The following is a 26,436-nucleotide window of genomic DNA, read 5'->3' on the forward strand; positions in this document are numbered from 1 at the left end:
TCCTCCCTATCACTTCAAATGCTAATATGGTTGCTTCTTTGCTCCAGCATTGCGCCATCTTTAGTTTGTACCGTCGATTCAACCTGCATGTGCATTGATGTTGCCCATGACCATAGGGCAATTGAAGCCACACAAACACTCTATCTCCAACTCAGAGGGTTTGTAAAATGATTGAGTCTATGTGTTGCAGTGCAATAAGGAAAAAACCAGTTGCTTGTTAAAACCCTAAAGAGGCCAGCCATAGCTATCAAGCTTCAAGCTCTTGTTTTACTTCCTTCTCTCACTCTTCTGGATCAAATCAAGTCACTCACTCTCTAATCTTCACTAGCACTCAGTCTTCAACAAGCATTCAAGTTATTTACCAGCAAGGAGAGGAAATCTTAATAAGATTCTCAAGCATTTCAAGAAACAGTGTCCATAGAAACTCATCTAGTGCTTTTAGCACTAATGTTAGTTAACACAATCAGCTTTTCCTCTAATCAAAACTTTTTTTTTTTGCAACTCTAGCATCAAATCAAGGAGGGGAAGACTCATATTTGCATCAGATCTTGAAGATCCCAACTTCAAGGGCATCATAGTCACCAAATTGTATAGTATCTCTTGATACTAATCACCTAGTGCTTCTTAGCACTTGTGCTCAACTGAAATTGGAATTGTTTGGAGCTGATTTGCTGCTGATCTTGCAATCTCAAAATGGGCAAGGACTCACCGACATCCCGATTCAATGGAATTGGATTCCATACATGGCAAACTAGGATCAAACTGATCCTAATGAAGAAAGGCTTGTGGTCAATCACAAGTGGTCAAGAGAATAAACCAAGGGAAGCTGCACTTTCAGTTGTATGGGATAAAAATGATGATAAGGCTCAAGCTAATATCAAGCTCGAACTTGATGACAACTACATTGATCATGTTGATGAGTGTGAAACTTCTTACGCCACATGGGATCGATTAGAAACCTTATTTGGAGCTCATTCCAAATCCTCAAAATATGGTTTACTAATTGAATTTTTTAGGCTCGACATGCAAAGTAATACCTCACTTGCAACTCATTTGAATTATATGGAAAGCTTGTTGACACAACTTGCAAGAATCAATCTAAAGATGGATGAAGACATTTGCATTGGAGTGCTTCTCAAAAGTCTTCCACCTGAATTTGATAATGTGTCTACCACATTAATCAACAAGCCAAGGCCAAAACTTGTGGACATCAAAGCCTCTCTCCTGGAAGAGGAGAAGAAGATCAATAACAAAGGAGAAACAAACATCCCAAGACGAGACCAACGACTCCTCTATGTGAAAGGGAAGAAGAGCGTAGTCTGTGACTTTTGTAAGAAACCTAGGCATATTGAGAAATTCTGCAATGCTAAGAAAAAATCTCAAAGAGCATGTCTTGCTACAGTCAAAGAAGATGAAGACAACATTGAAGAAGAAGGAGAAGAAGAAACCCAAGATCAAAAGGATCACCAATCTCTCTTTTGTAGCTCATTTTTTGATGATAAACTATTTTAAAAGTTTAATATGTGGACTTGCCTTATGTTCCCACCATAAGCTCCTAAACTCTTCATGTAGCCTCTACACACAGTGAGGCCTTGTAACAGCCTCTAGCTTTGTATGGTTGTTTTTGTTTCTTCCATGTCTACACTTAGCAAGGTTCTACTCATGATAGCCTCTATATACTCAGTGTCTTTTATGATTGTGATTGAGAAGGGGTGTTGAGAAACGTGCAATCACATCCACCATAGCCTCTTTGTATGGGGCAAACAAGGCAAAGAAACAAACTGCAAATAAAGCCTTAGACTACGTCATGTATGCATGATTTATTAAAACCATGGTTGTTGTATACCATGGTCCCTTTCCACCTATCTCCACCTACCAATACCACCTACTGTAAGCCTATAAAGGCACTCATCCCCACACTCATTCCATCAGTCATTATCAATCAGTTGCACTTGCATTATGCTTGGATAATATTAGTTCTTCTTCTTTGTCAATGCTTCTGCCTCATTATGATTGTCTATTTGCTCATCAATGATCCTCCATAGCATGCATTCTCAGTATTCTAACATGGTGTCGGAGTGGGTTTTAAGTCAGAGAGTCATCAGGCCACTAATTGAGTCATTTCAGTTTGAATTTTTGACTCCCTCCACTTTTCCTTGGATCTCTCACCTACCTCCATAGCTACCCACCTTCAATGGAGGACTTGAAGCTCCCAATCCAGGCCATTTCAGCTCATGCTTCCTTCTGGGCAAACCTTCCCTCTAGGCGCCTCCCTATCACTTCAAATCCTAACATTGTTGCTTCTCTGCTCCAGCATTGCACCTGCAACAGATCGATGTACAGTTTGCGCCATCTTTAGTTCGTACCGTCGATTCAACCTGCATGTGCATTGATGTTGCCCACGACCATAGGGCAATTGAAGCCACACAAACACTCTATCTCCAACTCAGAGGGTTTGTAAAATGATTGAGTCTATGTGTTGCAATAAGGAAAAAACCAGTTGCTTGTTAAAACCCTAAAGAGGCCAGCCATAGCTATCAAGCTTCAAGCTCTTGTTTTACTTCCTTCTCTCACTCTTGTGGCTCAAATCAAGTCACTAACTCTCTAATCTGCTCTAGCACTCAGTCTTCAACAAGCATTCAAGTTATTTACCAGCAAGGAGAGGAAATCTTAATAAGATTCTCAAGCATTTCAAGAAACAGTGTCCATAGAAACTCATCTAGTGCTTTTAGCACTAATGTTAGTTAACACAATCAGCTTTTCCTCTAATCAAAACTTTTTTTTTTTTTTGCAACTCTAGCATCAAATCAAGGAGGGGAAGACTCATATTTGCATCAGATCTTGAAGATTCCAACTTCAAGGGCATCATAGTCACCAAATTGTATAGTATCTCTTGATACTAATCACCTAATGCTTCTTAGCACTTGTGCTCAACTGAAATTGGAATTGTTTGGAGTTGATTTGCTGCTGATCTTGCAATCTCAAAATGGGCAAGGACTCACCGACATCCCGATTCAATGGAATTGGATTCCATACATGGCAAACTAGGATCAAACTGATCCTAATGAAGAAAGGCTTGTGGTCAATCACAAGTGGTCAAGAGAATAAAGCAAGAGAATCTGCACTTTTAGTTGTATGGGATAAAAATGATGGTAAGGCTCAAGCTATTATCAAGCTCAAACTTGATGACAACTACATTCATCATGTTGATGACAGCTACATTCATCATGTTGATGATTATGAAATTTCTTACACCACATGGGATCGATTAGAAACCTTATTTGGAGCTCATTCAAAATCCTCAAAATATGGTTTACTAATTGAATTTTTTTGGCTCGACATGCAAAGTAATACCTCAGTTGCAACTCATTTGAATTATATGGAAATCTTGTTGACACAACTTGCAGGAATCAACCTGAAGATGGATGTGCGAGACGAGAGAAGAGAAGAAGAGAAGCAGAGAGGAGAAGATGGAGAGCTTCTCCACCACGGTCCCTCACCCTCACTTACTCACTCCCTCACCCTCTCACACTCCCTCTCTCAAGCACAAGCACAAGCAAGCAATAAGAAGAGAAGACAAGAACATACCACTTTAGCCACACACCAAATAATGAGCTTCTCCTTCACTTTTTGGGTTTACATATAAGCCCTAAAACTTTTGGGCACCCATCCCTTTTTATATGATTGGGTATCTTGCCAAGGTCCTGTTTTCCTACTCCATTCTATTCCACCCTATCCCTTCATCTACGCCCATCTAGATTTTACAATTTGCACAGGAGGGAGCCTCGTGCTCTTTTAGAAAAGTTTTAGGGGCACCTTGCATTTAAACATGCGCCTTCTGCCTTTTGCACTTACCTTAGATTTTTGGGGGACTTTCCTTACAGTTCTTCACCATTTTTTCCATTGTGTCTGCATTTTTAGGATTTTCTTGTATTTTATCATGCCTTCTTTTTCTTTGCCTTGCACTGGGTTAACATTACTCCCCTCCTAGTTGAGTGCCAATCCCATGGCACACTGGGGTGGGGTATTGATGAGGGCTTAGGGGTTGGATGGGTGGCAGTGGCAATTGCGAATCAAACTCTTGTAGCAGGACCTAGACGAGTGCCAGTCCCATGCACACTGGCGGGGTACTAATGAGGGCTTAGGGGTTAAGATTACTCCCCCCCTAGACAAGTGCCAGACCCATGGCACACTAGCAGGGTACTGATGAGGGCTTAGGGGCTGGATGGGTGGCCATGGCAATTGCAAATCAAACTCTTGTAGCAGGACCTAGGACTCTCATTTGTGCATGCTGGAAGCTAGTTGTTTGGTTAGGGTTACTGAAGAAATTGCTAGAACTTGGATGCTGCTATGGGTCACCTGGGAAATTATAATGGGGGAAGCAGAGGAAGAGTTGTTATAAGCGTCATTGGTAGGACTATAGTGAGGTTTGGTAGCTTACATTCATCAGATTGATGATGACCTATCAATGATCATTGATATTTTGCTACTACTATTTTGCTTTAGGAAGAAAGGTCACCTATTATCATGGGCTTGGTCAAATCTCTATTAATATTTAATCCGACTACACTCAAATTGAGGACCTTGACCCTGACCCATACCAATCCACGGAAAGCTTGGCATTCCTAAGCTGAGAGCTTGCAGACCAGTTATTGGAGTGTATGATAGGCCTTCGAAGTTGGGGATTCATTGCCTTCACTATACCTGAAAAAGGAAAGATTGTGCACTTTCCTGGGGATGTGCCTACCTCATTTGTGTTGTGTTCATGTGCTTGTTATGTGTAACTGGGAGTTGGGTCTAAGACCTAGGTTTTGTCCCACACTTAAGGACCCAGTTTGTGTAGGGGGAGGTGCTCTGGACGTGACTTAGGGAGACAAGTCTAACCAAAGGTGAGCATGAGCTCCCCTTGGTGTGTCTTGCCCTTGATGTGCCCTAAGTGTGCAATGGGGAAAAGGGTTATTGTACACCCTAGGTGCAGTGATGGTGACTCTTAGTAGTGGAGAAATATGGCCCCTATTTTTTTCTCTCTCTCTCTTTCTTTTCTTTTCTTGATTATGACCTTCGAGGGGCATTACAAAATTGAGGATCTATTCCTCGAGCTCTTGAGTGTGAGATGGGGAGGTAGGAGGCTTCAATGATTTACCAAGGAAGTTTTTACTTAGCATATACCCTTTTTGGCCTATCCTAGCATGGAGAGGAGTGGTAGACAAAAATGTATGGATACAGCTGGTGAAATGGCTATTGTTCATGTCCTCAAGGAGGGCCATGCAAAATGACGAGAGTAAAGCGGCGTGCAACATCAGCCACGAGTCATGGCACAACTATCTATTCCCACATTAATATAAAAAAGAGCAACAGAAGATGGTATTCTGCAAGTGCAAGGTGTTGCTTGAGGAGTGTCCTAAGTAATCTAATATACTTACATGTTGTTACAAAGGCGAGGTATAGGCAAGAAGAGAATTCGCCTAAGAAGTGGGCCATGGAGTCCCCTAAGTCTTTTTCTGAGAAAGTGAGTGCTTCCTCAAGCTCTATGGCATTAACATTGAAGATCTTAGGGAAGTTGTGTCGGCCATGGATGTCACATCAAAATCTACTCCTACCCTTCTAGGATACGATAGGTAGGTTAGATCATTTCATTCAGAGGGGAAGGAGCCACAAAACGACATCCAAGCATCTACATTACCATTCTAGACTCTTCTCCTCCACTTAGGTTGGGATTCATGGCCTTTCACCTTGTGGGGTACCTCCTCAACCTTATTTTCCTAGTAGTCTGGAGATTTTGTCCCCCACACGGTTGGATTCTTCTCTCTTTCAGTGAGCCATCGGTCACCAAGCCTTCTTCCCATGGCAATCACTTCCTTTACCACTTCAGTTGATAGCACTCTGCTCACGGCCGTTGGGTATCAAAAACTGAAATCAAAGGGTTGCCGGCAGTTTTCCCACTGCTCCCACAGTGATAACTCCGTGTTCTAGTTCATGGGTAAGAAGTCTTTCTTCAGTGGGATAAGAGGCTCTAAGAATTCATGCGATTGTGTTTTTGCTCTTTTGCATGCATGTTCAAGCATTCTAGCTCTTTTCTTTTTGGCCTCGGCTTTCCTTTTTGTTGTGGTATCTTGTTCTTGAGGGGTTTTGGTTGTAGCAAGGGAGGTGGTCGTCGCGCCCCGTCATGACTTGATGTTGCTTTTGCTTCCTATGGATGTTCCTTTTGGATTCCTAATGCATTCACTTCGTGCAGCGTCGAGCCAGATCTCAGTAGATTTTCTTATTGTTCTTGCCTAGTGAGACTAACTCTTGTTGCCCCTAGACTTGGAAGCACATCCCTTGCCTTATCGCCTTGCGAGCTACTTCCAACTTCCTTTTAAGTGTATCAACTAATTTCTCCTCTTTAGAGAGTGTGATGTCCAAGATTGTGTTGAGGAAGGCATGTTGCTGGGCCTCTAGGCTTGCCTAGTGGTGTCTACCCTACTTTCTACCAATATTCTGCTTCCTTCTACAAGGGCCAAATGGCTTGCCAGGTCTTTCACTTTCTTCTCACTCTTGGCCTCCCATTCCTTTGCCTTCTTTTTCATTTCTTCCAAGCTTTCACTTTGCCTTTGTGACAGGGCCACTATTGTCGACTCCTGCCCCTTCCATTTCTATGCCATTTCTTCTTTCTCCTTTGTTAGGCACTCAATCTATCTTTCCAATCTCTTTTGTTCTTCTTTCTCCCTTTGCACTCTATACTCCACTTCTTCCCTCTCTTGCTATTCTCTATAGTTCAACCTTCTCTTTGCTTCTTCTCTTTTCTTCGACTTTCTTGGACTCTCTTTATGCTTTTAGTAGCTCTTCCTTCTCCTTCTTTGTCATTCTTTATTTAGTTTCCCTTTGTTGCTTTTGGGGAGTCTCTTTCCTTGGTCTTTGGGGATTCCTTTGGGGTGACTAGGTCTGTTCTTCCTCACCATTAGTTTCAGTTCTTTCACTTGATAGAGTTCTTGGCCTCTCTTGCCTTCTCTTGGTGTGTCTTTTAGCCCTCTCCTTCTCCATCCTTTCTTCTTCTAGTTCTTATTCTCTTCTCGTCTTTGGAGACTATGGCGGGCTTCTAGGACTTGGTCCACAAGCCTGAAAGAACACTTCCATCTCTGTAATCTCTCCTCCTCGTCTCATTCTTCCCGAGAGCAAGGGAATGTACACATTTCCATGGTCATAGGTTCATCTAAGAGACCTAAGTCTAGCCGGTCATGGCCTTTAGCAAATGTCATGAAGGTGGCATCTAAGCAGCAAATGCAAGTGATTAAGTCATCCCCTGTATTCTTAGCCAAATCCGAGGCCAAAGTAAGGATTGATCGTCCCTCATAAGAGGGGATTAAGCCTAGTGGTGGTTGGGGTTTGATTGGGCTAGACAGGTCTGTAGGCTGGTGTCTATGGTGTTGAGGGGTCTCACATGTGCAGCTTTGCCTCTTGGATGTTAGAGGTAGTCTGTGATGTTGAGTCTCTATTGTCAGGCATTTGAGAGGGCTTGGGGACATTAGTTGTGCTAGGTTGAGGTGGTTTAGGGATAGCATGTTGTGGTTTTGGCCGATAGATTAGTTTAGGCTCTACAAACTTAGTGGTCATGTGTTGGGTGGGCTTAACAGCTTGAGCTATTGGTGGTTTTGGTTCCAGATTTTCCATTTGATCTTGCATGGTCAAGCTTGAGGGTTGTGGTTGAAGGGTGGCATTGCCAATCTTGGCTTTAGGTACCCATATCTATGTATTGCCCTTGTAATAACCTTGTGCCTACAATAGAATCTTAGGAATCCATCTCGGTTTGATTATTCTTTTATGCCCATAATGTCTTCTTTGCCTCCTAGGTATTGAGTACTGGTTCCTAGCATTTCGAGGTCGTGTTTGAGTACTTTGAGGTGGTGGTGTTTGATGTTTAGGGACCCATTTGAACTTGGGTTCATGGGTCTTGGTTCTGCTTGCAGTGGTTCATTGGCATTGAGACCCGGCGCTGGGGACAAGTCACCACCCCCTTTTCAGACTTGGTTGTGGGTGTCTCTATCGGTGGCTTTATAGTCTTTGATAGAGTTGTGCTACCCTTGCTAAAAGGCATCACTATGTGTACATTGCCAATGGAAAGGTGGATGTGCTATGACTCGTAATCAACATGATATTGGGTCTATTTTTTGAGCGTGCGTCCTAGCAGCGACTCCTTACCCACATCTTTTGCATTTGGAAACATATAAAAGATTATGGGTATGCTCATAGACTCAATAGAGACTGCGACATTACACTTTCCCAAAAGTGCATGTGATTGACTCCCAAAAGGACTGAGCTTTGCATTTGTGGGTTGTAGCTGCGGTCAACGGATTTGGGTCCAATGATCATGGGTTAGAATGTTATAGTCAGCTCCTTCGTCTATCAATGCATCAATTGAGGTTGTGTTCTGGTGAGCAATGACCGTCATATGCAAGTAGGGGGTGCTACAACTTCTTCATCCTCATCTTCTATCTATGTGAGGGTGGCAACTATGACATTGATAGGGGGTTCCAGCATTGGGGGTTCATGGATGGATGAGTTGGAGGATAGTACCTCTTGATGTGACTACCATTGAAAAAACCTATGCCCTCGCCATCTAGGGTTTCCAATTCCATATTACCTATTTGGCCTAATGGCACGGACTCTAAAAGGTCTTAAGCCTCTGAACTTCATCTTTTACTTATGCCCCTTTACCGAATACAACAATACAAGGTCGCCCTAGTCAAAGTCTCGATATTTAACATGCTTGTCAAACCAGTTTTTCCTTTGTGCCTTCTCACAAATCAATGCATGTGTTGCCAAAATTCAAGTCTCGGATAAGTGCTCCAACTTAGCTAGACGATCCATCCATGCTTCCCTTCCTTTGCATCTCTCCTGGATGGCTACCCTTAGACTAGGAATGAAGAATTTTGTTGGTAGAATAGCTTTTGTATCATAGGTCAATTGGAAAGGAGTCTATCCCACTGCTGTTTTATAGGCTGTACGATAGGCCCATAGTGCTACCATCAATTTGTTGTCCCAATCGCTGCGTGAGGTGGGCAGATACAACCTTGGCTAGCACATTCACTAGAATTTCATTCATGGATTCTGCTTGACTATTTACTTGAGGATAGTAGCGCACTTTGTTGATGAAGTGCATGCCTTGGTCACTAACCAGCTCGATGGGATAGCCAAATCGTGAGATCACTTATTCCCAAATAAATTTGGTTGTGGTTCCAGTGTCACTCTTTCTAGTAGCTTGACCACTTTGTAAAGGTAATCCGTGGCAACTATGATATGTCTAGCTTGTGAGTATTGTGTTGCTAGACTAATGGGCCCAATGAAGTCTATTTCCCATTTTTTGAATGGTTTTTTTGCAATAATAGGGGTCAACTCCATTTTTTCCTTCCGTACCTTGGTCCGTTTGGCACTCATCACAATGATTCACGAATCTTGCTACATCACGAAAAAGGGTGGGCCACCACAATTGAGAGTGCAACACCTTGCGGGTTGTTGTGTCTCCATTGAAATGTCCTCTCGCAATTCCGTCATGCGCCTGTGTGAGCACATCATGCATCTCATGCGCTCACACATATCTACACAACAAGCCGTCTTGTCCTAGCCTATAGAGTTGACCAGCTATGAGTTGATATGGTTGTATATTGAGGATGAGATGCCTAAGTCGAACCTTCTCAATGGGTCTCTTAGGTATCCGTGCTCTAGCACTTGGACTATGTCATTTGCCCAGTACAACATTAAATCAGCTCTAAATAATTCTCTCTCGCTAGACAAGTTAAAGAGGTGTGCATCCGACAAGTCGTCTATTATACCTTGTCCAGTGGTTTCTCCAGTGGGTATGCGGGACATGTGATCAGCCATGTAGCGTTGTTTCCCTTTGTGTACCACCACTAAGAAGTCAAATTCAAGAAGCAGAAGCAACCATCGAGCAATGCACTCTGTAGCACATGGTTTATTCACTAGATAGAGCAAAGCTTGATCCACAAAGAGAGTGAAGGGCGTGGCCAAGAGATAATGCTGGAATTTCTTCACAGCAAGTACCATGGCTAGTCCTTCGCTTTTCGTGGTGGAGTAGTTTATCTCTGTATCTGTGAGTTGTCTGCTAGCAAAGCTCACATGATAATCTAAGTTGTGTTCACAAGGCTAACACAACACCACCCCCCACGGCAAACTTTGAACCATCAATATGCACATGGAAGGTTATGGCCCAATCTGGGGCTCTTAAGATAGGTGATGTTGTTAGAGCCTTTTCAACTCCTCTTATGGACGCTAGCATTCTTCGGTCCCACTCGAATACTATGAGTAGTTTGTAAAGAGGTCTAGCAATTTATGCATACTTTAGCACAAACCGCTGGTAGTATCTTGTATGGCCTAAAAAGCATTGAACTCCCCTATAATCAATTGGGGGTGGAAGGTCAACAATTACCATGACTTTCGAGAAGTCTGTGTCAATGCCGTTCTTCAACACCACATGCCCTAGAATGCAACCATGCTTTACCCAAAACTGGCACTTAAGGGGGTTCAACAAGAGAAAATATAATCAGCATTGTTCAAAGATAGCACAGAGCTTATCTAAGTGTTCCTGCCAGCTAGAATGGACACTAAGATCATCTATGAACACTTCTAGCTCACGCCTAAGCATGTCCTTGAAAATGGCATACATGAGTCGTTGAAATGGGGTTAGTGCATTAGTCAGCCCCAAAGGGCATGACTACATAGGCAAAGACACTCCACTTAATCATGAGAATGCAGTCTTATGCCTATCATTAGGATGCACTTGCACATGCTTGTATCCTAAGAAGCCATTCAGAAAATTGTAGGCTTCTGTACCCACCGCCACTCTTTCTAGCATGTGCTCTATGTATGGTAGTGGATAATTATCTCTCTTCGTGGCAGCATTAACCTTCTTATAATTGACACACACTCTGATATTTCCATTCTTTTTCATAACGATGACAATGGGTGAAACCCAATCCATGTGCTCAATTTCATAGATGAACCGAGCGTGCATTAGCTTGTCTATTTCCCCCTTCATAGCACGCCTGTGTTTGGGATTCATAGGATATGGTCAGTGCTTGACTGGCATTACATACGGCGTCATAGGGATGTTATGAGTCACTACACTTGGATCTATCCCTTTTAGCTCATCGAGGAACCAAGTGAATACGTATATGTACTCTCTTAAGAGAGCAATGAGACTCACTTCCTCCTTTTTGATCAAGTCATCGACTATAAAGATAGGTTGGGGTGTCTCCCCTTCCTTAAGGCTAGATCAACCTCCTTGACATCCTTCTATTGGCTCACTCGCTTGCCCTTGTCATTTGGCTCCTAGCAAGATCACTACCCTATCTCCCTTCTTGAATTTTGTGAATCTCTTTGGTAGGTCTTGTAGTTTCTTCTTCTCTTTAGCTTCTAACTCCTAGGTCTGCTTCCTCCTTTAACCACATGCGCCTTAGGTGGACTAGCAAGTCTCCCTTGGTGCATTTGGTTGTAGGGTGTCTGGGTACTTCGGGGTCACTGTCAGAGCTTATCTTTGATTCTGAGTCAAACTCTCCATCTTCGTTAGAACAGGGAGTCTCTCCAGGAGATCTTAATTCAGATATTGTCTCTACCCAAAGTAGTGATGTGGCATTAGGTTGAGTGAGGCTAGCTTGCTCATAAATCGATTGCTCCTATGTGATCTAGCTAGGCATGATCACATTCCATTATCATAATTCCCTATTCAATTCCAAAGGTATACCCTTCCCCTAGCTTGGAGTCTACTCGTATCTGCTCTATTACTTGTCCATCAGTGTCATACTCTATCATGGTATCAATGTCCTTTCCACTTTCGTCATTGAAGGATTGGCAGTCCTCATATTCATTGTTTGAACCTCCCTGGTCTGTCATCGTCTCCTAGATCTAGATCCTCATTTGCATGGGTCATCACCAAAGCCCAATTGTACATTAAGTTTAGGTCGTGTTGCACTTTGGTCTACTTCCACTCTAGTTTGTCCAAGAGATCACTAAGAGGTTTCAAATTAGCTATTGGATTGCCATCTAGCTTGCCTGTGAAATATTCAATGATCTCACGGAGTTCTCGTTTGTTGTTTGGGACTTGGAACATGACAGGGGTTGGTTGACGGTACGAATTGAAGATGGCGCAAACTATACAATGATCTGTTGCAGGCACAATACTAGAGTAGGGAAGTAGCAATGTTGGGCTTTGAAGTGATAGGGAGGAGCACTAGAGGGAAGGTTTTCCCAGAAGGAAGCATGAGCTGAAATGGCCTGGATTGGGAGCTTCAAGTCCTCCACTGAAGGTGGGTAGCTATGGAGGTAGGTGAGAGATCCAAGAAAAAGTGGAGGGAGCCAGAAATTCAAACTAAAATGACTCAATTAGTGGCTTGATGACTCACTGACTTAAAACCCGCTCTGATACCATGTTAGAATACTGAGAATGCATGCTATGGAGGATCATTGATGAGCAAATAGACTATCATAATGAGGTAGAAGCATTGACAAAGAAGAAGAACTAATATTATCCAAGCATAATGCAAGTACAGACTAATGGAATGAGTGTGGGGATGAGTGCCTTTTATAGGCTTACAATAGGTTTTTATTGGTAGGTGGAGATAGGTGGAAAGGGACCATAGTATTCAATGACCATGGTTTTAATAAACCATGCATACATGACCTAGTCCAAGGCTTTATTGGCAGTGTATTTCTTTGCCTTGTTTGTCCCATACAAAGAGGCTATGGTGGATGTGATTGCACACACTACTCCATCGAGAATCAATGCAAGCTTGCTACACTCGTAGGATTGAAGGTGTGTGGCTAGGTGAGAGATAGCCATTTGTGCTCGCTTGAAACGCTTGAAAGAATAAGCGGTCCATGGGTCTTGGGGATTGCTCGCCTCTACACAAGCAAAATGCAAGTACGGATTTCCATTCCCGCCATAACAATGGACACCATAATAGATCCTAAAACACACAAATACATATACTATCACCTTAGAAAGAGGCATTGAAATGTGGTCCCATAGGACCCAACGCCACTTCTACTTTGGGGTGCCCACATGAACATTCAATGAGTCACAAAATCATCCATCTCATTTTATTTTCTTGAGTGTGCAATGAAAGCAAAGCTAATGTGAAAACTAAACATCAATGCTAAAGATGGAAAAGGGTTGGGTTTGCAAGACTTGGACCCAATCAAGTTGAAACTAATGTCTAACACAATACTCTCAAAGCTAGTCTCGCTTATTGAAGCAACCTTGACCAACATGCAAGTTTTGGCCATGGCAAGAAGCAAAAACATTAAGTATATCGTCACATCCCCTACGAACATATGCCAATAGAAGCTATCTAGGTCAAGGGGCATCGCCATGCATCCTATCAACCTATATTATACTAGGCCATCGAACCTTGAAACTATCACATTCTATGGCAATATTAAGCATAAGCATAAAAATCTGGTCAAGCTCATAGACTTCCACCTAGGCCACCAAATAGGTGCAGGATCAATTACACATGGTAGCTGATGCAATGGTTGGCTTTATGTTGAAGAACCCTTTTCCACCTTGCTAGTATCAGATTGGTGGACCAAAGTAGAATTAAACCGTTGGGCATCCTCCCATACATCAAAACAACCCTTGTAGGAAGAGACTATTGGCTGACATATGTGGTGGTCAAACCAAATTCTTATGGGACCTCATACCCTCTGCTGTTGGGAAGACCTTGGCTTTTTGAAGCGAGAGCCAGGACGAACTGGTTCAAAGGAACCCTGACCCTAGGCAGAGGACCCAACAAAGTGGTGTTAAAGCTGTATGGATCGCAAAAAGGAAATGGATCCACATCCATTGAAGTCATAATTGACTTCTCCAATGAGGTCACAGATGGTACATCAGGAGATGAAGAGGCTGTCAAACATATCTTTCCTAAGACAATAGAGGCACAGTCCCTAACAGTGGGCACTGTAAGCCAACTTCCAAGGGAAGTAAAATCCTTGTCCATGGGAGAATACCTCCTGCCTCAACTAGAATTAACTTCTGAAATCACCTTTGACAGTGAAATAGAAGCATGGATGTACTGTTCTCCCTGTTACATGACAGTCACAGAGACAAAACAGAGGCAGAACAGATACAGAGCAGTAAACAGATACAGAGACAGAGCAAAGGCAGAACAGAGACAAAGCAGATACAAAGACAATCACAGAGATAGGAACAGACACAGAGCCAGAGACAGAGGCAGCAGAGTCAAAAGCAGAAGCAGATGCAGAGGTAGAAGAGCTATTCTTCTCCTACAGAGCCTCTACAAAAGCAGAGACAGAGCCTCCAAAGGAAGAGGAAGAAAACGAAGCAGGTTATGAGAGTCTAGATGAAGAATTTCATCTGATAGTGGATGATCTTGTTGATATCCCTACAGAGACCTCAGAGGTCGAAGATCTCAGGGTGTTGGATGGAATGACCATGGTTCCATTTGGGTTGATCAATGGACCACAAAGTATGCAGAATCTGTATAAGCAATGGATTAAAGGCATAAAAATTAAGTTCACCAGTGGCTCATATCACCCTAACTGTTCACTCCAGAGAAAAGACGATGATGATGCCTCCTATCAACAGAAGCCAGAGCTATCAAAGCCTCGGCCTCTAGAAGGTCTGTGTTATGTGACATTCCTGGACGCATCCTTTGAAGATGAATCCCTGAGTCTTGAAGAGGTCACCATTCACATAGAAGCAAACAAAGCTATGATACCCTTTCAGCAATCTCAACAAAGAAATGAGTCATCTGTTCAGAAGGAGGACACTGGTTCTAGTGGAACATCAGACGATGACACTACTCTCTTGAAAGAGTCAGACCTCTATCCAGAAGCAATCCGTGGGACATTTATCCGTGAAGTGGAAGGTGAAAGTCAAGTAATGTTCTTGGATACTGACGGTACTGAACGTTACTTAAAAGTGGGCCTCAATCTTCCAGAAGGAGAACTAGTAGTCCTGCGAGACCTACTCAAAGAGAACTTAGACGTGTTTTCTTGGTCATATAAAGACCTAAAGGGGATTGATTCCACAGTATGCCAACATCACATTGACCTAGAGCCTGATGCCAAACCTGTAAGGCAAAGACAAAGACGTATGAATCCTAATTACTTTGCTCTGGTGAAGGCCAAATTCCACATTGCTCCAATGAGTCCCCTTCATATCAAAGAATGAGCTAATAAGTAATCAGAACACACCATGATCATATTACATCGAATGCCAACATCATGGCCTCATTGCAATCAAGGAAGACCTTGAGATGTACATCAAAAAGTAGACACAAAGAAATTTGTTAACATCATATCAAATACACCAATTAATAAATTTGATCATCCAAAAAATCCCATTCATCAAAGACAATCCATCAACATGCCCTACCTATCCACCACAACTACCAGAGCAAAATCTCAACATGGCCTCTTTACAAGTAAAAATGTTACAACTCAAAAAGGATTTCAAGGCAATAATTTGAAAGTGCTCTAACAAAACAGAGCAATAAGTAATACATCACTGCCTAATCAATGCAATATCTAGCCTTCACATCATCAATGGAATCCCAATGAGTGTAAAATCTTTCTCACATACTGCTACACCCACAACCTCATTTCCACCAACACAAGCACCTTGCTAACAATAAGCATAGGAGATTGTGCAATCTTTCCACAATCATCTGCTATAAATTCAAGGTACCAGTCTATGCACAACAATATCCATTGTCATTATAGGAAATGGATGAAAGATTCATTGCCATAAGAGAGGCAAATTAAATCATCATCAAAATGAGATGGAATGCTAACGCGTGTATATTAAGAAACCTTGCTCAACCCATTGAAAAACAAGCTCATAATATTGTTCGATAACCTCATGCAACTTCCATCAATTTGTAAACATTTGCTAAATGCTAAAATGACAATATTTTTAGCTCTTTTTTGTTGATTTTTGGATGGTGTTAGTTGATATGAGGGTGTGTTGATTGAAATTTTATGACTTTGGAAGTGTTTTGGGATAGTTTGATTATGTTTGGGAGCATCATGATGGTTTTTGGTTAATGTATGATGATTCTGATAGGTTCTGTGTGATGAGTTTGTTTGGTTCTGATAGGGTTTGTTTTGCCTCTATTTTGATATGTTTTCTTTCTATTTATAAGCTTAATATTGTGAATAATTATTTTGAGGATTGATCAAGAATGTGTTGAATGGTTTTAGTTTGAGATGTATGGTTTTTATGCTTGATGTTGATCCTCTATTGTTAAGCTTCTGTAGAGCCTCTCTTCCTGTACTATTTTTGTTCTGTTTGCCTCTGTGAATATTTTGATGGATGGATGTTTAGCTTGGAAATGTTTTGTAATATTGGAAGAGGAAGAATGAAAGCTTAAATTAGCTCAAAGAAGCAGAAGAAGTAGTTGAAGAAGACTTGAAGTGAAGATTGCAGTGATAGTGGCAGTAGTGAGCTTTCAAGGGATACTGTAGTAGCTTCAGTGACTCTTCATATTGGACATACCTCTTGGGAGGGGTATCCAAAACCAAGAGAGGGTTATTGAGGATTATTTACTATAGTTCTAATGTACTATTGAGTGAGGATATGTGTGAGAGAGATCAAGTATGAGAGATAGTCATTTCTATGCTAAAAAACATTATATCTATATGAGAGATTAAGAGAAGACTATGAAGACATTGAAGATGAATACTATGTGATGAAATTTCATTCAAACTAGATTATTCTTTTTTTTTGTAGTTCTTTGATGGTTTCTAAGAAGAATATGAAGAATTTTGTTAAAGATAAAGCTGTGGGAGATTTGTTTTATGATGCTACGTAAAGATTTGTTGTGCATGATGTTCTTTTTTCTAGTGTGGTTACATAAAGGATGAAAACAAGCTTGTTGATGAATACAAGATAGATCTTCTTGTAGTAAGATCCATATTTTCTTGGTGTTGTCTCAAGAGTTCCATGTTTTTGGTGCACGACCAGGGAAAACTACCATCAACAAGCACCAACAAAGGCTGAAAATGAAAGAAGTGGCATTGTTGAAGAGAAAGAAAAGCAATGGAAGATTGTAGCATCTGTGCTACTGTTGAAGAATTTGAGATCTTCATTGTCAAAGCCACTTTATACAAGAAGTGTATCCCTCAATGGAAGAAGCATATCACTATCTTGATGCAGGCTCTATGTGACAGACTCATCCTAGTGTCTTTTGAAGCTAGAGAAAGTTGCATCATAATAGCCAATTGTTTCCCACAAAACTGAAGAGCAAAGTAGAAATAGAGAGAATAACCATCCATGGGAGATTTTGCCTTCATTGAAGAATTTCTAGATATCATCAAGTGGGTTCACAAGAATAAGAAGGAAAAGAGTTGGAATTTGTTTGTGGATGCTCAACATCAAGATACGTGGGATGCTTGGTGCACTGACAACCTTCTGTTTGTCTAATTGGAAATCCACTAGAAGCTAGTAGATAGAGTTCTCTTCAAACCCTATGCTATTGAAACCCTCCGAAGTTGGTATTATCAAGACAATGGCACTATGTCGATTCTCAGAAGAATGAGTTTTGATACATTCAAAATTGAATATATTCCCCTCTACAGTGGAATGAAAGTTGAATTTAGAGATGTTGAAAAGAAGGAAGTAGAAGAAATGTTGGCAAGAGAGTCCTCTAGAGACAAGCCCTTTTGATTATATTTTATTGAGTATAGACAAGCTGGGTGGAGCTAACTCATTGATGAATGACGCAACCAAGTGGCAAGCACTACAACGAGTCTAGAGGTACATGAGAAGAGAGAAGGAAAAAATCAAAGTCGAGAATAAGCTCGCAATAATAGAAGCCTCCTTCATTAGGAAAAAAATGAACTCACAAATGGGCCCTTAAAAATAATATAGTTTAAGATGTGGGCCTTTTGGATTGTCCAATAGGAAGGCTAGATGTTAACATCCATGGAGGGTGAATCTTCTCTCTTCAAATCCTGGGTTTTCTATTAAAAAAAGGGGTAGTGGGTGATTAAGAAAAAGGGAGAATGAATAGTACACAAAATTTGAGTTTCTCTCACCTCGTATTTCCCCCCCTTTTTTTGAAAAAAATTTCAATTTCGATTTTTTTCCCTCATGAAATCAGTTTGACCCAAAAGTTGAGCAATAGACCACTTTCCCTCTCTTCTCTATACTCATGAATTTTCGTCTCCATTGAAGCTCCCTAAGAGTAATTAGGGTTTTGAGCATTTTGCTTACCTTTGCACTTTCTTCTCCATGTAGCTCCAGATTTTGGGCAGAACACATGTGCCCATCTCTCGCATTTTCTCTTGTTTTCTATTTTTTCAATAGGGTTTGATATCATTTCTTATTGTTATTGTTGTTTTATTACAGATGTTGTTTTGGGTAGGAGGCAAAGGTGCTCATCTCTCTCTCTCTCTCTCTCTCTCTCCCCCTTTCTTTCCCCCTCTCTCTATGTGTTGTTTCTATTTTATGTTGTGTTTTCAATAGAATTTGATGTTGGTTCTAATTGTTGTTTTCTTGCAGAGTTTATTTCGAGCAAGAGACAAAGGTGTTAATCTCTCTCTGTTTTTTTTTTTGTTGTTGTTATCTTTTCAATACAACATGATGTTAGTTCTAACCCTTGTTGTTTTATTGCAGAGATAATTTTGGGTGACATTGAATAAGTGCTCATCTCCCTCTCCCTCTCACTTTCTCTCTCTTTGTTTCCTCTTTTCTACTGTTTTTTCAGTATACCTTTATGTAAATACTAGCTCTTGCTATTGTCTTTTGTAGAGATCAAGTTGGGCAAGATTGGATAGGTGCTCGTTTTTTTTCTCTCTCCCACGTACTCACACACACTCTCTTTCTTCCTCTCTGCATTATCCCTTTTCTACTATCTTTACAATAGGGTTTGATGCTAGTTCTAACTTAAGGATCAATTGTTGTTGCATCACTTAACACAAGGTAGAGCAGAGATTATGTAACTCAATTTACGGTTAAATCTGCCATATTTTGTGGTGCCAAAATTTATTCATTTAATTAGTGAATTTTATGTTTGATGGGATTGATGTTTTTTTATGTCCATCATTTGCAATGGGTTTTGATCATCAACGATTCAATCTTATCTTCAGCAGATCAGCTTATAGGTAAATTGACCCTATTTTGTATTGGTTCTATTCATGCAGTTATTTAGATAACTGCATGAATAGAACCAATACAAAATGCAGTTATCTAGATAATTGTATTTTTGTTAAAAGGGATTCATGTAGGTATTTTTTTTTGTACATGTAGGTATTGTACAAGGTTTAGGTGAAGCACATAATTCTCGATCAACTATTTTGATGTGGTGAGTGATTCCTTTGTGTTGGATGATATGGATCTGCTGGAAGTCGATGGTTCAAAAATCCACTGCTTTATTGGCCATGTGTGTCCATTTGGATCTCCATGACAATTGGCAATGATCCATGAAACTCTTGTATCGTATCATCCTATTCAAAGTGGAAAAAGATTGAATTTTTGACTGATTTTTGTTGTTTTTGAGGTCCGAATGATTGATTTTTGATGGATTTAGAGTGATGTATGGTTGTTAATGGAAGTGCTTGAGAGTGTTTTGGATGATATTGATTATGTTTTGGAAGTTCATGATGATTCTTAGTGGAAATATGAAGCTCTGTGATGCTCTAATAGGTTCTGTTGAGGTTCTGATTGGTTCTGATACCTTCTGTTTTGTTATGATTTTCTTCTGTATGAAGCATGGATTGATGATTGATGGAGGTTGAAAAATTTTGGAGGTTTATTGAATAGTTTTTTATAGTTTGGAATGGTTTTAGTATGAGTTATGAGGATTTGATGTTCTCTGATGACCTTCTATAACCCTCGTAGACCTTCTGTAGAGCCGCTATATTTGCTCTGTCTCTGCTCTGATCTTGTTCTGCTCTGTTCTGTAGATCTTCTGTAAGTGTTCTGTGGAATGTATGTGTGAATTTGGGAAAGTTTTCTAACTTTTGGAAAGGATGAATCTAATCTCAAAAGAGCTAAAACAAATGGAAGAAGCAGCAGCTGAAGACTGAAGAGAAGACTGGAGTGACAGTGATAGTAGTGAGCTATGAAGAGACACTATAGTCGCTCTGGTGCCTCTTCGCATTAGACATACCTCTTAGGAGGTGCATCCACAACCTAAGATGGATTATTGAGAGTCATTATTAGAATATTGTAGTGAGGAGATGATGTGAGAGAGAGAGAGAGAGAGAGAGAGAGAGAGAGAGAGAGAGAGAGAGAGAGAGAGAGAGAGAGAGAGAGAGAGCCAATTCTATCAAAACAGTGTATATGTATATGAGAGATTGAGAGAGAACTATGAAGACATTGAAGATGAATACTATGTGCAGTGAAAGGTGCAAGATTGTATGACAGAGTTGAAGCAAGGTTGTCAATGACTCTAGGAAGAGGAGTCTTACCTCCTCCTATGCCAGGAATGGTATACCCACCAAATGCAATCCCAGGGAAAGTTCCCTACCCCTATCCTCAGATGCAAACAATGTCGTAGTATAATGCATCTAATCCACTATGGTCACCATAGACGACAGTGCCTCAAATGATGGTTCAACCACAACAATAGTGGCCTCAAACAGTTTCTCCAATGGCGACTCAACAACAATGGAACCCTACCAACTATAATCAACAATCCCAAGTCTCAACAGGAGCTCTGAATCAGAACTAGAACAGAGGACCCTCTAGATCAACCCAACTAGTGTATGCAATAATTACAGAAGCTTCCCAAAACCCTACTACAAGTACTTCAGGAGGTGAAAATCTGAAGGACTACTTATCCAACTCAGTTGTAAGTATCAAGAAAGAGCTTATGGATGTGATTACGGAGCAGCTACAGATGCTGAAGGTGAATACCGCCAATATATCCACCCCAGCTAGAAGAGATGTGATGCGCTCTAATACATGGTACGGAAAGTGTCATCAAGCAGAACATTTAGCCACTGAATATACTCGAAAATCAACCATTCCTGGAGCCTTTTGTTCCTACTGTTTCCATAAATAGGATATTTGCTCTCTAAAGGAGATGCATGAGCGAAGACAGAAGGATGAAAATGCAAGATTCAACTTGCTAAAGTCCAAAATGAAAACACAGGATATTGGACCAAAGCCTAGGGAGTTTGGTCCTAATTTCGGTCCAAGGAGGTTTCCCTCTCAAAGTTACAGAGGACGAAAGTCTGGCGGTGGTCAGAGATCAGAAGTGGAATGTTATAGGTGTGGAGAAAAGGGTAATATCTCCCCAAATTGTCCAAACCCTAGACGATTTGTGGATTACAAGCCCTTATGCAGCCGATGCAAAGGAGAAGGCCACACTGCAAAAAGGACTGTCCAAGTCCAGCCCCTGTAAAGGCCAATGCCACTGATAGCCATCAGAAGGCACAAGAGCCTACCTCCAATTTGGTAGAGTTGGAAGTTGCCGCTGTCACATACACCAAGAAGAAGGAACTAAATTTTCAGAATGAAAATAACTCTCCTACCAAGACTGTGAAGTTCAACCTGCCAACAGAGGGATAGAGCTGTACAGGACAGAACAATGCAATATAGAGCACTGTAGTGCCACAAAGAGTCACAGAGACAGTCCCAGAAATAGGACTAGAGATCCAGGAGATAGACGATGCAGAAGCACCTCCAGAAACAGAAGTGTTGATGCTGCCATTGTTAGAAAAAAAAGGAAAGATGAAAATGGGTATAGCCCCATTCCCTAGCAGGCTGGAGAAGCCTGTGGATCCTATCAAAGACTATGACTTGGTAAAAGACCTAGACACTTTTAAACCAAACCTAACATTTCGACAGTTGGTGATGCTGTCTCCCTGCTGCCAAAAGAAATTCAAAAGCATCTTAACTCGAAGACGTGGCCTAAGGATTGCCTCCCCAACAACAACAAAGTCCAATAGAGCCTCAGAATCGGTGATGAAGGAAGTAGATGTGGCTAACGCCTTTCTAGATCCTGGAACCCCAAAGATTAGTGTATGGATAGAAGGATGCTTTATTTCAGATGCATTGATTGATGGAGGCTCATCAGTAAACATAATGATAGATGTGACAATGAAGGACTTAGGGTTGCAAGGAATTCAACCTACACAGTGGCTTATCAGATTGGCAGACCAAAGCAGAATTAAACCGTTGGGCATCCTCCCATACGTAAAAATAACCCTTGCACGAAAAGATTACTGGTTGACCTATCTGGTGGTTAAACCAAATTCTTATGGGACCTCATACCCTCTGCTGTTGGGGAAGACCTTGGCTTTTTGAAGCGAGGGCTAGGACGGATTGGTTCAAAGGAACCCTAACCCTAGGCAGAGGACCCAACAAAGTGGTGTTGAAATTGTATGGATCACAAAAAGGCAATGGATCCACATCCATCGAAGTCATAATTGACTCCTCCAATGAAGTAATAGATGGTACATCAGGAGGAGATGAAGAGGCTGTTAAACAGATCTTTTCCAAGAAAACAGAGGCACAATCCCTAATAGTGGGTACTATAAGTCAACTACCAAAGGAAGCAAAGTCTTCGTCCATGGGAGAATACCTTCTACCTCAACTAGAATTGACTTCTGAAATCACCTCTAACAGTGAAATAGAAGCATGGATATATTGTTCTCCCTGTTACATGGTAGTAGCAGAGACAGAGCCAGAGGCAGTAGCAGAAGCAGAGCCAGAGACAGTAACAGAGACAGAGCCAGAGATAAAAGCAAAAGTAGAAGTAGACGCAGAGGCAGAATATCTGTTCTTCTCCTACAGAGCCTCTATAAAAGTAGAGACAGAGCCTCCGGAGGAAGAGGATGGAAATGATGAGGAAGAAAATGAAGTAGGTTATGAAAGTGTAGTTGAAGAAGATCCTCGGATAGTGGATGATCTTGTTGATGTCCCTATGGAGACCTCAGAGGCCGAAGATCTCAGGGTGTTGGAGGGAATGACCATGGTTCCATTTGGGTTGACCAATGGACCACAAAGTATGCAGAATCTGCATAAGCAATGGATCAAAGGCATAAAAATTAAGTTTACCAGTGGCTCATGTTTCCCTAACAATTCATTTTGGAGAAAAGATGATGATGATACCCCTTGTCAACAGAAGCCAGAGCCATCAGAGCCATAACTTCTAGAAGGTCCATGCTATGTGACATTCCTGGACGCATCCTCTGAAGATGAATCCCGAACTCCAGAAGAAATCACCACTCACACAGAAGCAAACAAATCTTTGATACCCTTCCAGCAATCAAAACAAACAAATAAATCATTTGATTAGAAGGACACTGGTTCTAGTGGAACATTAGACGAGGACACTACTCCTTTGAAAGAGTCATACCTCTATCTAGAAGCAATCCATGGGACATTCATCCGTGAAGTGGAAGGTGAAAGACAAGTGACGTTCCTGGACACTGATGGTACTGAACGTCACCTAAAAGTGGGTCTCAATATTCCAGAAGAAGAACTAGTGGTCCTGCGAGACCTACTCAAAGAGAACTTAGACGTGTTTGCTTGGTCATATAAATACCTAAAGGGGATTGATCCCACAGTATGCCAACATCACATTGACCTAGAACCTGATGCCAAACCTATAAGGCAAAGAAAAAGGCATATGAATCCTAATTATTCTGCTCTGGTAAAGGCTGAATTACTGAAGCTTCTTGAAGCCGAGTTCAGTTATCTCGTGGCTAATAGTGAATGGGTTTTGCCCATTGTGGTAGTACCCAAGAAGAACGGGAAACTTCGAATATGTGTGGACTTTCGAAAGCTCAATTCGAAGACGAAGAAGGATCATTTCCCTATCCCTTTTACAGACCAACTGTTGGACACAGTGGCAGGCCATGAGCTCTATTCCCTCTTGGATGGATTCAGCGGATATAACCAAGTCCAAATTACAGAAGAGGACCAATCCAAAATAACCTTTACCACAGAATAGGGAACCTATGCCTATAGAGTGATGCCATTTGGGCTCTGTAATGCTCCTGCTACCTTCCAATGAGTAATGATAGTTGCCTTCCAGAATCAACTTCATGATTTCATTGAGGTGTATCTTGATGACTTTTGTGTCTATAGCTTAATCCGTGAGCACTGGGGACACCTAGAGCAATGTTTTGACAGATGCCGAGAGTATGGGATTTCTCTCAACCTGGACAAATGTGTCTTTGGCATCTCATCAGGAGTTCTTTTGGGCCATATTGTCTATGCACAAGGGATTGCAATAGACCCGGCGAAGATTGAGAAGATTGGCACCTTGATAGCACCAACAAACCTCAAGCAATTGAGAGGATTTCTTGGCCATGTGGGCTACTACAGAAGATTTATTGCACATTTTGCAACCAAGGCAGCCCCTCTGCGCAAGCTCCTAAGGAAAGATGCAGATTTCCTTTGGACTGATGACTGTGAATAATCCTTTAATACCCTAAAACAGTGCCTTATCCAAGCACCTATCTTACAGCCTCCTGATTGGACGAAGGAGTCTCATGTGCACACAGATGCATCAATTGAAGGGCTAGGTGCTGTCCTATATCAAAAGGGCCCCTCTAAATTAGATCAACCAATATATTATGCAAGCCGAAAGGTCACTGATAGGGAATGGAACTATACAATGACAGAGCTTGAGTGCTTGGCAATGGTGTTTGCACTAGAGAAGTTTCGACTCTACTTATTGTCAACGCATTTCAAGTTCTACGTGGATCATGAAGCCTTGTCCTTCCTAATGAACAAAGCAGATGTTAAAGGACGACTGATGAGATGGTTGCTCCTATTCCAGGAGTTTGATTTTGAAGTGGTCACTAAGTGTGGCCGTTCCCATGTCCTAGACGGTTATCTATCACGGATCCCTCAAACTGCCGAAGAGGAACAGGATGATCCAGACCTTCCTGATGCTTCCTTGTTTCTAGTTGAAACAGATACTCCTTGGTATGCAGACATAGCCAACCTCCTGGAAACTCAATAGTATCCTCCTGGCATCTCAAGCCGTGAGAAGAAGAAGCTTCTGTTAGAATAAGCCCCCTACACTTTGCTAGACAGTGCATTGTACAAGAGAGACAAAGATGAAGTGCTGCGAAGATGTGTTGCAGGGGATGAAATTGGCATAGTATTGAAAACATGCCATGACGAACCATGTGGTGGGCACTTTGTAGGAGAAGCAACTGCCAGGAAGGCTCTATTAGCAGGATACTGGTGGCCAACCCTCCACAAGGATGCACATGACTACTGCAAGAGATGTGATGCTTGTCAGCGAATGGAGAAACCCACCAAAACAAGTGCCATGCCACTGCAACCTATTCTTCCCCTAAAGCCGTTTCAGAAGTGGGGGATTGATTTTTGGGTCCCATTGATCCACCTACCAGACGGAAACAGAACAGATACATCTTAGAATGTATGGATTATGTCACAAAGTGGTGTGAAGCTAAAGCCCTGAAGCGGGATGATGGTAACATCATAGCCCTGTTCATGTACGAGAATATTATCACCCGTTTTGGCAGTCCCCTCAAGCTAGTAAGTGATAGAGGTACTCATTTTCTTAACAAAATCATGGACGAGCCGAGGAGATGTATAAAATCCGCCATCGCAAGTCCACTCCTTACTACCCAGAGCCAATGGCCAAGTTGAAGTCACCAATCGCATCCTTTGCTCGATCCTGACAAGAACGATTGCCACACATCGTCGTGACTGGGAAGATCGACTTATGGAGGCCCTGTGTGCATAAAAAACCTCCCATAAGGTAGCTATAGGATAGAGACCCCTTTCCAGCTAGCGTATGGTATAGATGACATCTTCCCTGTTGAACTGGAATTGCCCTCTTTGTGAGTGGCAGTCAAAGAATGCTTGGGAGATGATGAGTCACTGCAACGCCGCCTCCTACACTTGGAATGCTTGGATGAGATACGACGGATGGCCCTACAGTGTATGGAAACCACTCAAGCGCGACGCAAGGCCTATCATGGCCGTTTCATTAAGCATAATGAGTTCAAAGAAGGTGATCTGTCCTAGCTTATGATTCGAGATTTGGCAAGTTTTCTGGCAAGCTTCAACAACGATGGATGGGCCCAAACATGGTACTTGCTGTCAATCCTAATGGCTCTATTCAGGTGCAGATCGTTGATGCCTCTAATGATCCTTTCCTGATCAATAGCTATCGTCTGAAGAAGTACTTCCCTCCCTGGAGAACTTGACAATCAAAGTCGACCTATCCTCCCCCTTTTGGGTGTCGCACTGTCCTTCTCTTCGTGCTTCTGATAGCCCTTATGATTCTCCTCATGAGGCGGTCTCGTTTTGCTAGCTCCTCATGACCTTGTTCTCTTCTTTTTTGATCCAACAACGGTGGCGAGGATGGTCTTAACCCATGGTATTCTCTTCGTGCTTCTGATAGCCCTTATGATTCTCCTCATGAGGCGGTCTCGTTCTGCTAGCTCCTCACAGATACATCTCAACTTGGCCTTGTT

General features: G+C 41.8%; 1 protein-coding gene across 1 annotated transcript in view; it reads left to right on the plus strand.

The window, feature by feature from the left end:
* LOC148031988 (uncharacterized) overlaps positions 1–19,934 on the plus strand; it is a 39,651-nt gene extending 19,717 nt beyond the window's left edge. Inside the window, exon 4 of the mRNA XM_087683864.1 lies at positions 19,924–19,934. Coding sequence (XP_087539990.1) covers positions 19,924–19,934 — 11 coding nt within the window. The remainder of the gene's footprint in view (positions 1–19,923) is intronic.
* Positions 19,935–26,436: the final 6,502 nt, after the last annotated feature.

Source organism: Lygodium microphyllum, chromosome 8, assembly GCF_053477565.2.
Source record: "Lygodium microphyllum isolate KBCC chromosome 8, Lygodium_microphyllum_v1.1.10, whole genome shotgun sequence".
NCBI classification, from domain to species: Eukaryota; Viridiplantae; Streptophyta; class Polypodiopsida; order Schizaeales; family Lygodiaceae; genus Lygodium; species Lygodium microphyllum.